The sequence below is a fragment of the Chinchilla lanigera genome, unplaced genomic scaffold, assembly GCF_000276665.1.
Source record: "Chinchilla lanigera isolate Chin_1 unplaced genomic scaffold, ChiLan1.0 scaffold00063, whole genome shotgun sequence".
Lineage (NCBI taxonomy): Eukaryota > Metazoa > Chordata > Mammalia > Rodentia > Chinchillidae > Chinchilla > Chinchilla lanigera.
Genome location: NW_004955464.1, coordinates 5,452,829 through 5,465,159, shown reverse-complemented (window position 1 = coordinate 5,465,159; position 12,331 = coordinate 5,452,829). Strand labels below are relative to the sequence as shown.

At 39.2% G+C, this 12,331-nt stretch overlaps 1 protein-coding gene across 1 annotated transcript in view; it reads right to left on the bottom strand.

Annotated features, from left to right (window-relative positions):
- Positions 1-12,331, bottom strand: part of Ndc1 (NDC1 transmembrane nucleoporin) — a 51,948-nt gene that overhangs the window by 11,498 nt on the left and 28,119 nt on the right. The window contains exons 12-16 of the mRNA XM_005398557.2: positions 11,149-11,304; positions 10,945-11,063; positions 7,836-7,886; positions 5,759-5,822; positions 4,697-4,797 (exon numbers count right to left, since the gene is read on the bottom strand). Of these exons, the coding sequence (XP_005398614.1) occupies positions 4,697-4,797; positions 5,759-5,822; positions 7,836-7,886; positions 10,945-11,063; positions 11,149-11,304 (491 nt within the window). The remainder of the gene's footprint in view (positions 1-4,696; positions 4,798-5,758; positions 5,823-7,835; positions 7,887-10,944; positions 11,064-11,148; positions 11,305-12,331) is intronic.

Below are 12,331 nucleotides of genomic sequence, written 5' to 3'. Positions count from 1 at the left end.
CAAAAAAAAAAAAAAAAAATCTACTTAACCCAGATAGCAGGTAAAATCTGAGAAACTGATGCAAATCTGTTCAAGACTCATGTATATAATTTAATGATAATTAATCAATAATAATAATAATAATTTAATGATGATAACGTGCACTGTGGACTTAGGAGCCCCTGGTAACAGCTGTGATCTCCAGCTGGGAGGACCCACTGCTCTAGATACCCATCCCTCTGCTCTTTGCCCTTTGAACGGTCTGAAGAGTGAACGGCTCCCCTTTCCTCTCACGTTTTGCCTTTAATGATTCACAGGGAAATGGCCGATGTTACTGATACTGAGAAGTAAAACAAAAGAACAGAACAATTCCATACAATTGTTCCTTAGTAACAACCAGAAGCTGGTACTATACAACTTGCCTTAAATTACAGAGACACTGAGAATTTACTCTCTTTGCTAAACGTAAGTATCTCCACTAGACCAAAGAACATAAACCCAAAAACATATAACAGGACTCACAAAAATAATACCACAACCACAACTCTGCCCCTCAAATAAAAGGGCAGTTTGGGATCATTATAATCAATGCACTGCATCAGAACTGCACTCAATTCAGGTCTAAGAACAAAGCCTTCGGTCATTTAACCAGCACTGAAGCCATCCAGCAGCCATCTCACAAGCATTTGATAACTTCCTGTCACTTGCTAGGTACCCTATCAGATGCTGGGAAGACAGAATATGTTCTGACTAATAGAGAAGACAGTGACAGTCAGTTAAGACAATACAGAGGTCAGATGGGAATTACAGCACACTCCCCTAGAGGGGACCAAAGTTCCAGGACAGGGAACAGGCATCATGTACAGAGTCAGAGTTACACTAAGAAAATAAGGTACACTGGGGAGTAGTGGGGGACTGACAGTGCATGGGGGTGGGGAGTTGGAGCAGAGGGCTCATAGGAAGGACAGCAGAGTGGCTGGAGACAGAGCTTGAAGGGTCATCAGTTTAGCGAGGGCAAAGGTCACAATAATAACTCAGGACAGGAACGCTAACAGCCTATAATAAAGCAGGAGTAGGAAGGATGGATAAAAAAATGAGCTGGGTAGGGTAGATACAGGCGGAGTCTTGCCATATGAGCACAACTGAACACCATGGTGACAGGGAGCTAACTGAATTAGCAAAGTTTTTGAAATGACAGATTAGAAGGTCTACCGTGCGGAGAAAGATATTAGCCAGGAAGAAGCTGAAAGACAAAGACGTAGAGACATAGGATAAAAAACAGGAATTATTCGTAACATCAAAGAAACTGTACAGCAGCAGCAAGGGCATGAGCAGGCTGTGCTAGCAGCAAGGACTCTCTAGATCTGCAGATCTACTGAATAAAAACTACATGTTTATCTTCATTAAGCTCTAAATTAAAATTCAGCATGTTTCATTCATGAATGTAATAACCATAGTAGGAAGCACTAGCAGTTTCTTGGACTCCACAACCAATGGAGATCACCAATATTTTCATATCACTTTATTATTGTTACACCTACCTTGAATTATCATTCATCTTTTTACTATTCAAAATGTTATTAGAGTGATATATCTTGCTATTTAATACAATAACTTAAAAACATATTACATCATAAATTAACTGACTGACTGCGGTTACCAGAGACTGACCTCAGGGCCTTCGCACTCATCTCTGGCCCTTTGTAAATGTTTTATTTTGAGACAGTTTCACTAAGTCACTAAGCTGCCCAGGCTGGGCTGGGCTGGGTTGGGCTTGACCCTGCAGTCTTCCAGCCCTAGCCTCCTGGACTGCTGGGATTATAGAGGTATACTACCACGCCCAGATACAAATTCAAAAAAACATCTTGATAATTACATTTCAGTATGACTGATTGCCTTTCTAATCCTAAATACTTCTGTCATTCAAGGACATTATTCTGAGAAAGAGTTCACAGACTTCACCTGACGACCAAATCTTTACTAGAAGACCATTTAAGGACTCTGACTTAGTAGAATCCTGGGGTTACAAGCCTCAGATACAGTGTTGAGCGGATAAAGAGGTGACAGCTGTAGGCAGAGAGTATACAAATATGTAGTGACAAGGAGAAGTCAAACAAATGTGCAATCCAGGTATGAGATGCATCAGTCAAGTGGGTCCTGAACTGCTCATTATAATCAACCTCAGGACGTGAGGACAGAAGACTTAAAGACAGTTTGCAGTCTTACAACCGTGGACTATGAAAAAAGGGGAACTATGATATAGGACAGGAAAAACAGACCTTCCAAGTCTTACACAAAGAGGGACGTTAACACTAAAAGCTAAGTACTAGCTCATTTATTTGTTCCTATGACCCCTTAACAGGCCTTTTGGCCACTTTCTACTCTGTCCCTCAAAAGCATTTTCCATCCTAACTCCTCTGTTTCAACGTAAATAAGGCCTATACTTTTTATTTTAATGGTACTGGGGGTTGAACCTAGAGCCTTGACACTGAGCTACACCCCCAGCCCTTTTCATTTTGAGATAGATCTTGTTAAGTTACCAAGTTGCCCAGGCTGGCTTACAAGTAATCCTCCTATCTCAGCCTCCCTGAGTAGTAGAATTATAAGTAGGTGCCCCATGCCTAGTGAGGCCTGACTTTTTGACAAATATGTAATTCTTGCCTTCTTACCCAAAGGTTGAATGAAAACAGTCAGACTGCTTTTCTTCAGGTCAACTAGAAGAACTAGGAGTTTTGACAGTGAGGAACATAAGAACAGAGTGATTTTGATGAAGAATGCCTCTCTGGCAGTATGATCTTTGTGAAATCAATTCTGTGAGTTTCAACAAGACCTGCCCCCACCCCATACTGGGGATCAAACTCAAGGGGACTCTACCACTGAGCTATATTGCCAGTCATTTTAATTTTGAGAGAAGGTGTCTCCAAGCAGGGACTTGAACTTGGAATCCTCCCAAGTGCTAAGATTATAGTGTTCTTTTCTTTTTTTTTTTAAATGAAGTACAATAGAAAATATAAAAATGCACTGGACAGTAAAGGTACTGTGCCACAAATCTTGCTTTACACACACATACACACACATACACACACACTCCCTGCCTCCATCTTCCTCCTTCCATACCTCCATCTTGCCCTGCCTTTCTCTGAGTTGATCTTAAATATACTGTAGTTCATGATCCAAAAAGTCCCAAAGCAGAATCATTCTTTCTCAAGAAAGAAGCCTATGCATGTGTATTAGGGGGTGGTAATGGGTAGGGTGCAACACAGGACAAGATACAAGACAAGCTCAAGGAATGTGGATCTGCAGCTTTTCCTAAAGGCTACTATACTATTAATGCATTGCAATCAGGCCAGGTGCAATTCCATCTGCTACATACGAGATTTAAGATGTGAGGGAAGTCTCTGGACTACACTGTCCTTCATCAATAAAGCAATGCTAAATTACCTCTGCTTTGCTTACTTCACAAGACCGTAATGAGGATCACATTATGAACACCTAGGTCATGCCCAAGTTAAGCCTGCCCTGTTGTACACTAGATAAGCCAAACATCAAGAGAAATATTCAACAGCTTTTTGGAGAAAGGTAGCTGAGAAAGAGTACAAATAATAAAACTACTCATGTGGACATGCGTCTCAACATACATGATGTGAAAGTGAGCAAACACAATACTGGGAGCCGGAAAAAAAAAACAATACTGGTTTCGATAAAGTAAGATTTTCTAAGAGGTAAAAAGAACTGAGTTTTGAAGAAAAGAAGTACAGAATGTGGTTTTTTTCTTCATATCTTAAATAGCTTCCCAAGATGCAGACATGCTCTGAGTTACTCTTCAGACTAATTCAACACCATCTCCTATAAAAAGCAAACCGTGCTCCTCAATCTCTATGTCTAAATGCCTCAAGCGTAAGTGTTCACAACTCTCATGAGACACAACTAACATCATAAGGTGGTATAAAATATATCACCCAACATGAAGTTAGGAAAGGAAGTCTACTAGAAGCAAGAAGCGCAGGTTTTTATTTTGTTTTCTTTTTTGAGAGTCCAGGACTAAAAAGACTTATGGTTAAAACTAAGATCCAGCCAGAGAAAGGGCATCCACTGACCTTACCTCTTTACCCCGAATAAGACAGCTTATCTTATTGGGAGATTTGACTACAGACCACTTTCAGCAGCTACAAATCATGTAAAGATCCAAACTATGTCACTGAACAGAATTCCAGTATCCTAACTTATCTGTTTAATACCAGGGTTTTTTCTATGACCAAATCTTTACTAGAAGACCATTTAAGGACTCTGGCTTAGAGAGCCATAAAGTTTTATAAAAACTTTTTGGCAAGCGCAAGGTCGTGAGTTCGGTTCCTGGTACCGGAGAAAAAAACCAAAAAAAACACTTTTTATAAGCATATTCAAACTTTTCTCTCTCTAAGACTATAATTTCCTGAGGGTCAAAACAGTATCATTATCTTAACTTACAACATGTTTGATTAATTAATAAATAGGATATATAAGAAATAAACAGGGTTGGGCATGACAGCACATGCATGTAATCACAGCACTTGGCAGGCTGAGGCAGGAGCATCACCATGAGCTCAAGGCCAGCCGGAACTACACAATGAGACCCTGTCTCAAAAAAATTAAACAAGAAAAAAAATAAAATAAAATGAACAGAACACTGGGGAGTAGGGGGCTAACCATACCCATGTTCAATATGGAGATTCCATACCTCTTGCAGTGTCAACAAAGTATTAAGGATAGCTGGTAGTGCAGTCTGGACAACTCCAAAATTATCTTCTGTAAATGATGCTGCCACTAAATGAGATAGACCTAAAGGGAAAAGACGAAAAAGTTAAAAGTGAATAAAAACCACACAAATCTATTTGCAATTCATCTATCCAAGATCAATTTTCTAAATATAAGAAGAACTATTAAGAGGGGAAAGTATACTGTAAAGTGGGTGAAAGATGGAGATAAGCATCTAAAAGGTGCTTAACGGTCTTGGTCATTCAGAAGATGACAAAAACTCTAATTCTAATAGGGAAAAAATTGTCAGACTGAGTTATAACGGATGGTAGGAAGAAAAACAAAGCACAGAGGGACAACTCTTAGGAGGACACTTATCACAGGATGGCTGAGACTCCTCTCCCAAGTGTTACTTAAGCATTGAGAAGGGAGTATCTATATGGTAAAAAGAAACAGCTCTTTAACAAACAGCTCTTTAAGTTTTCACAAAAAATGCAAATTAAGGAAATTAAAAACAATCTATTAGCTGCATACTTTGAAGTACAGAAACATAAAGATAAATCTCAACCTCAATTTCTCTGCTCAGGAAAGTATTTTGCCCAAATCAAAATATACATAGGAGTGTAGCTCAGTATTAAGAGTGTTTGCCCACTACTTGTGAGGTGCTGGGACCAATCCCCAGCACTGCAAACGAACAATCAAATAAATAAATGAAACAAAGCAAAATATCCACCAAAATAGCTAAGAAAAGTGATCTCTATAAAACAAAGATACATGATCTTTTTTGGGGGAGTGGTATATCTCTTTTTTTTTTTTTTTTGAGATAGAGTCTTGCTATGTAGTCCTTGAACTCACAGCAATTCTCCTGCCTCAGCCTCCTAAGTGCTGGGATTATAGGCATGAACCACCACACCCGGCAACAAGTAATAAAAATATATCTGAAAATACCAAGATTGAGATCAAATCCCAGAAATAACCATTCATGGATTATACTTCAGTATTTAACTTATTAAAGTCATAGGTACAATTCACAAAGATTGCTCACCTTCTAATGCCCAAATATGCATTTGGGCATCTGAAAAAACTGCCTGAATGGAGGCCTCTGGGTGCTACAAATAAAAACACTAAGTAAGTTCCCCTGGGCAAAAATGAATACTGTATCAACTATATAGACTATAGCAACAACAAAAATCACAGCTGCCTCTCAAGAATTTAGATGAAATATAATCTTACACACAATATAATTAAACTACAATAAAGCATTCTGCCATTAACTTACTGTGACCTCTGCCCAAGTTTCTAAATCTGTACATGCCTCAGTTTCTCATTTAGAATAAGAATTACATGTGCTATATCCAACTAAAAGATTAGTAGAGACCATGTAACAGAATATTTAAAAAGCTTATTTTACAATAAGAGAACTACTTAAATAAATATTACCTGTCTCTCTCTTTTTTTCTTTTTTAAGATACAGGCTCACTATGTAGGTTCAAACTTACTTTGAACTATGTAGCCCAGACTGGCCTTGAACTTATAGTGATCATCCTGCCTCAGCTTCTTGAGTGCTGCAACTATAGGCATGCACCATAATGCCTGACAATATTATTTATCTTAAATTGTCTATTTTCAATCCCACACCAAAAAAACCTACCCAACCTTCTTCAATATACTATTGGTCAGGTAGGGTGGAATAATAACTGGCTCATTTAGTAAATGCTCTGTTTTGATCATGCATCAGACAAAAAGTTACATTTCTCAAAATCAAATTACAGTGTCTACAATTCTTCATCATAGCACAGATCCACATACAAAATTAAAATCAAAAGTAGCCATTCCCAAGGGAAAAGAAGATTTTGGTTAACATCTGCTCTGTAATTTAACTGAATATACCCCTTAGGCTACTTGACCCCCTCTGAGCCTCAGGTTTCTTTATCTGTGAAATGGGGACCAAAAAGTATATCTCACAAAAATGCTATTACAATTAAAGAAACTAAGTGAAAGAGCATGGCGCACATATAAAACACCCAAGGCAAGTTTTCTTTCTCTACTTCTGAAGCCAAGCATTGAAGTAAAACTTCTGAGACCCTCATACTCTTGGTGAAAGACAAGATACATTCCCATCATGGACAGCCCAAGCTGGATTACTTTTTGGTAAAGAAAACTAGTTGGGTAGAGCTCCATTTCTAGTGTAATGAAAAAGCAGTTTCAAGAATGTGAAATAGGGCCAGGGATATAACTCAGTGGCATAAGCACCTGCCTGGCAAGCGCAAGGTCCTGAGTTCAATTCCTGTTTGAAAAAACAAAAAAGAATGTGAAATAACTGGTATGTGTATCTATATTCTATCAAGGGTACTCAGATCTCTTTCCCCACCAGAGTATGATCCCTGAAGAATAAAAATGAAGAATGAATATCAATGTAAACTTTCAGTTGAATGCATTAGTCAAATTAGTACAATATTAGCTCATTTGCTAACACTACAATGTCTGCAGAAAGAGTGAAGTTAGATTTACAAGACTAAAAATAAAAATTCTTTCCCCTAGATAGGGGCAAAGGTTTTCTTCATCAAAGGATTAATTAACACAATAGATATAGCCAAGTAGAAAGAAAGAAGAATCTTTTCTTTAGCTTCTATAGTTAAGATACTCTCCTCTGGCAACTGGAAGTGCTGCTAGACAAGACAGAAAGTCCTTTATTATGTGACCTGAAACACAACTTTCTATCCATTACGTATCTAATGTGTCATCTAACTCTGTCATCTCCTTTCTGAACAGCAACCGGCCACAATGATGTTAGGAAAATGAGCCAGGAAGCATCAGAAAGCGACTCATTGCTCACACTCCAAACACCAGTGCAGCAGGAAGGAAGGGATGTTGCGAATCAGCACAAAGTTGCCAGCAGCCAAGAGTCTCAGGAGGCCAAGTGAGGGTGAAGCCTCCAGCAGCTGCTGTGGGGAGATGGGAGGCAACGACTGTCTACACAGGGGTTTGGTGAAGTGCTAAACAAAGACGTGGGCTCGCTGGGGTTAATCTCGAAAACATTCACAAAGCAGATCCTCTGATACTTCACCTCCTATTTCACTTTCTCTCCCTTTACTCTCAAGGCTCTAACTTCACATTCTTACCTTACTGAAAAAATACATTATCAGCACCCGTTTGGACAAGAAATTCTTAATCTGAGTTGGAAAACAAACAAAAAAAATTAACATGTTTACATTTTTAATTCTAGTCAAATATATTACATACTTCCAGGTTCCTCCTAACATTAACTTAAATAAAAATATGGAAACAACTCACACCTTACACAGGAAGAACAATAATATTTACAATAACCTATGTAAGTAAATTCATTTGTATATAAGTTAGATAACCAAGATGAGCCATCTAACCTAAACTGTACTGTGCTCCTGTATATAGATTTATTTAACACTCAACTAGATCTCTACCATAATTGAAGAATTTTTAAGTGTTCTGGTGGTATTTGCTAAGAGCAGATTCGTTTTCAATTTTCTGTAACAGTCTTGCCCTCTAACCTCCTTTCTTCCCCTGCAGTACTAGGAATGAAAACTAGGGCTTCATACATGCTAGGCAGGTGCTCTACCACTGAGCTCTATCTCCAATCCTTTAAAAAAAAAATTATCACTTATTTTGAGACAAATCTCACACTAAGTTACCCAGGCTGGCCTCAAACTTGCAATCCTCCTGCCTCAGCCTCTTGAGTAGCTGGGATTACAGGCATGTGCCATGGTGCTTGGCTCCCTCTACCCTCTTAATATCAAAAACAAGTATGTTTCTCCTATAGGAAAGGAAAAAAAAAAAAAACAATCTTGAGAGATAAAGAATTCTTCTACTAGTTGATACTTCCAGGAAACAAAATTTTCTTACTCTCAGGATGAATGCTAACCCAATGGACTTGAGGGGCCGGGGATTTAGCTCAGCAGCACAGTGCCTGCCTGGCAAGCACAAGGTCGTGAGTTCGATTCCTGGTACTGGAAAAAAAAAAACCCAACGGACTTGAGAATGAATTCATTTCTGCCATATATTTTCACCTAAAGGCCACATGCCTACTCGGAGCAATGCAGCAAACAGCAGCATCTGGTTGCTACAAAAAGTGATGTGGCAGTACTTATGACATAGAATCACATGGGTTCTGAAGTCCAAAAAATGCCTCTAGTTACTGTCTTGATACTAACCAGTAAACATGTTATAATTTCTCCCATTTTAAAAAATACAACTCACCCTTCAAACTCCCTTCTTTAATCCTTCAAACCCCCTCAGTCCTTACTCTGCTTGCAGCAAAGCTCCTTGAAAAACCCGGCTTTTCTGGCAGTCTCCAGTTCCTGAGCCCACGCCAAGCAGCCTTTCATCTGCCTCCTGCACCCCGTGGCTCCCTCAAGGACTCAGTGACCTGCACAATTCTAGCCTGAGGCTGCACCTGACGTACCCTCCTTCTAGAACACTTTCTTTTCTCAGCGCTCGGCCATCTGAATGGCCACTCCTCAGTGTCCTCTACTATTCCTCCTCCTCTTCCACAACTCCAGTCATTGCAGGGCTTGTTCCGGAACCTCTTTTTTTTCCTGCATCTACGCTCAAGAGTTTACATTGGGTTTCACGGCTTTAAAAGCTGCCAATTGTACTCTAATGACTTCCAAATGTACACTTCTGTAGCCCAGCACTTTCCCTATGCCAAATGTCACATTTCTTGTTAGGATTTTCATTTGGTCGTCTAATCGGACTCTCAAAGTTGTCATGTTCAAAATCAAACTCCTGATTTCCCCTTCCTCACTTCACCTCTATCAAAAATCTCTTCCAGAATCATCAGTAAGCTGCCTCAATCAATTACAAACAAATTATTCCTGCTCCTAAGGTCAAAAGCCTTAGAGTCAACATTGACTCTCTTACACACCACAAGCAAATTACCAGGAAATCCTGTTACACTACCTGAAGATGTATATCCAGATCTCAGTGACATCTGATGACCCCCCACCCCCTCTGGTCACAGGTACCACCATCCCCCACTCTTCTCCCCTAGATTGGTCTCTGCTTCCACTCCTGCCCAGGACTAAGCCCATACTCTGCTGAGCATCTAGACTTACCCTAGCCACTAGAGTAGCACTTTAAAAATGTAAGTTACATCATGTTATTCTTGCTTGGAAAACTATACAGTGGTTTTCCATCGCAAAGAAAAAGCCAGACCTGACAACTGTTAATGGCCCAGTGAGCTCCGAGTGAGGAGCTCTGAAGGTGTTCTGCTACCTCTCCAATCTTATCAGCTACACCCCTCCCTCCCTCTCTCTGCTGCAATCCCACTGCACTGGTGTCCCTGTCCCTTCAACAAGCCCAGCACATTCCTACCTCAGGGTCTTTGCACGGGGCTTCTCCTTGCCTTCCCTTCAGACATCTGATCAAGCATCACCTTTTCAATGAGACCTCCTTGATCCATCTACATAAATGCTACTCTTTCCCCTGGGTACAGTTTCCTTTACCTGTCCCATTTTTCTATTCACCCTAAAAGATATCCAATTTCTTCACTTTCAAGCATATTTTTCCTATCTTACACATGACCCTGTCCTACACATCTTACAATTAATAGCATGTCATAGTTTAAGGTAGTATTTTTTCTTAATAGTACGTAAATACAGGGTGGGGATGTCGCTCAGCGGTAGAGCACTTGCCTACCATACGTGAGGCCCTGGGTTTAATCCCCAGTACTGGGGAATAAAAAAAACCTGAAATATTTTTTACATTAATCCAATGAATTGTATTCTATATTTCAAAGAAATATAGTACAATATAATACATTTATTTACTCATCTATTCTCCACTAAGATATAAAATCATGAGCAAATGCTTTGTTTTATTGCTGTTTTTCCCCATCCCTGAAACAGAATGCTGCACATACAAAGAACTCTTCTTTTTGATACAGGTCTCTCTAGTAGCACAAGCTGGCCTCCAACCAGTAACCATCCTGCCTCAGCCTCTCAAGTGGTGAAATCATAGGTGTGTGCCATCACACCTGGCTCAAATATTTCTTAAATCAACGAATGCAGAGAAAAGGCACCCTATTAGGTTAAACCACATGAAATCAAAACCAGTCAATCACGGGCAATCTCATACGGGCCAATTTGATACACGAAGCATCAACAACAAAATTCCTAATGACTGACTCACACGAGATCTTTAACGCTCTCCATATTATATGTAAATATAAATCCTATAAATATATCATCCTACCTGTTCACGTTTATTCTCAATCCATGAATAAATCACACTGGGCTGTCTCACTGTCTTACCCTCAGCATTATTAAGAGAGGTATATGGAGAAGCATTAGAAAATTCAGACATTTGCTGACCTATTAAAAGAAACAACAGTGAAGTAAGACCTTAGGTTGTCCCTGCAACTATGAGATTTCAATTTTAGAAATAAATAGTCCTCACCAGAAACAGAAGTCCATAGTCTTGGCCCTCTTCTAATCAGCTGAGGACTCTGTGGCAACCCATAGCAGGTGTTTCCATCAAAAATTCCAGCCACTCGCTTTACCACATTGGAGCCAAAAGGGGTTCCAAAAGGACTGGAGGCATCAGGTGTTTTTGCTGTGACAGAACAGAGCTAGCACTGAAGAAGGTTGGTATGACCCAAGCAGGTTGGTATGAAGGCTCTATCTCCATTTTCTATTTAACACACTTATTCAAAGCTCAGTGGATTATTTCTATTTAGGTTTGTGTTCCCAAGGCCCACATTTGACTTTCCTAATTCAATGATCACTCAAGGAGCTTTACATATCTTCTTCAGTCCGACTGGTATAGCCTTATTTGGTTTTTTGCCCTCCATGAATCTGTTTATCTAACTCTAAGCTATTCATCAACTCACAATTTGGTTATAAATGGCAACAACTTTACTTATTGTATTAGAATTTTCCAGTTTTACTGGATGTTCCCACCATAACTATTTACTTTGTGCTATGAGGATGGACACAGAAAAGGTGCTACCATTCTATTTTCCCGAAGTTCTTTCAACTTAACAACAGTCATACCAAAGGTTAACCTGCCCAGGACATCAGTAAATCTGACCTGTGAAGGCTTCTTTGAAAAGCAACTTAGAACGCCATTAATGTAATTACAGTCTGTTGTAGAAAAACAAATGAACTTTTCCTGATGCTCCACACAAAGCACAACAAACTGCCTTAGATTCTATCTTCTTAATAAAAATGCAGTAAAAAATTAAACACTCAAAGTAGCAAATTTTCATTACATGTCTTTTGAAGGGTTCGCAGAAATTACAAATCTTTGAAGAATCATTTTAAAATTTAAGATTGGAGCTTTGCAATTATCTCTCAAAATTACAGGCAAATTTTGCTTGAATGACAGAAACTAACAACAATTTAAAATAATGAATACCCTGTATTTGGCCAGATCTATGACCTGCCAAGCCCAGGATTAGGACGATCTAATATGCTCACTTGCTCCAACTAGCCTACAGCCTATTCAGTTCCCCAGTGGCTCCATGTACCCACTGAATAAACTTTTTTTTTGTAGCAAACATCTTGTCAAATTTACACTCCTTCTGTACAGTTATTATATCATATCATTTTTTTTTTTTTTTTTTTTTTTTTTTTTTTTT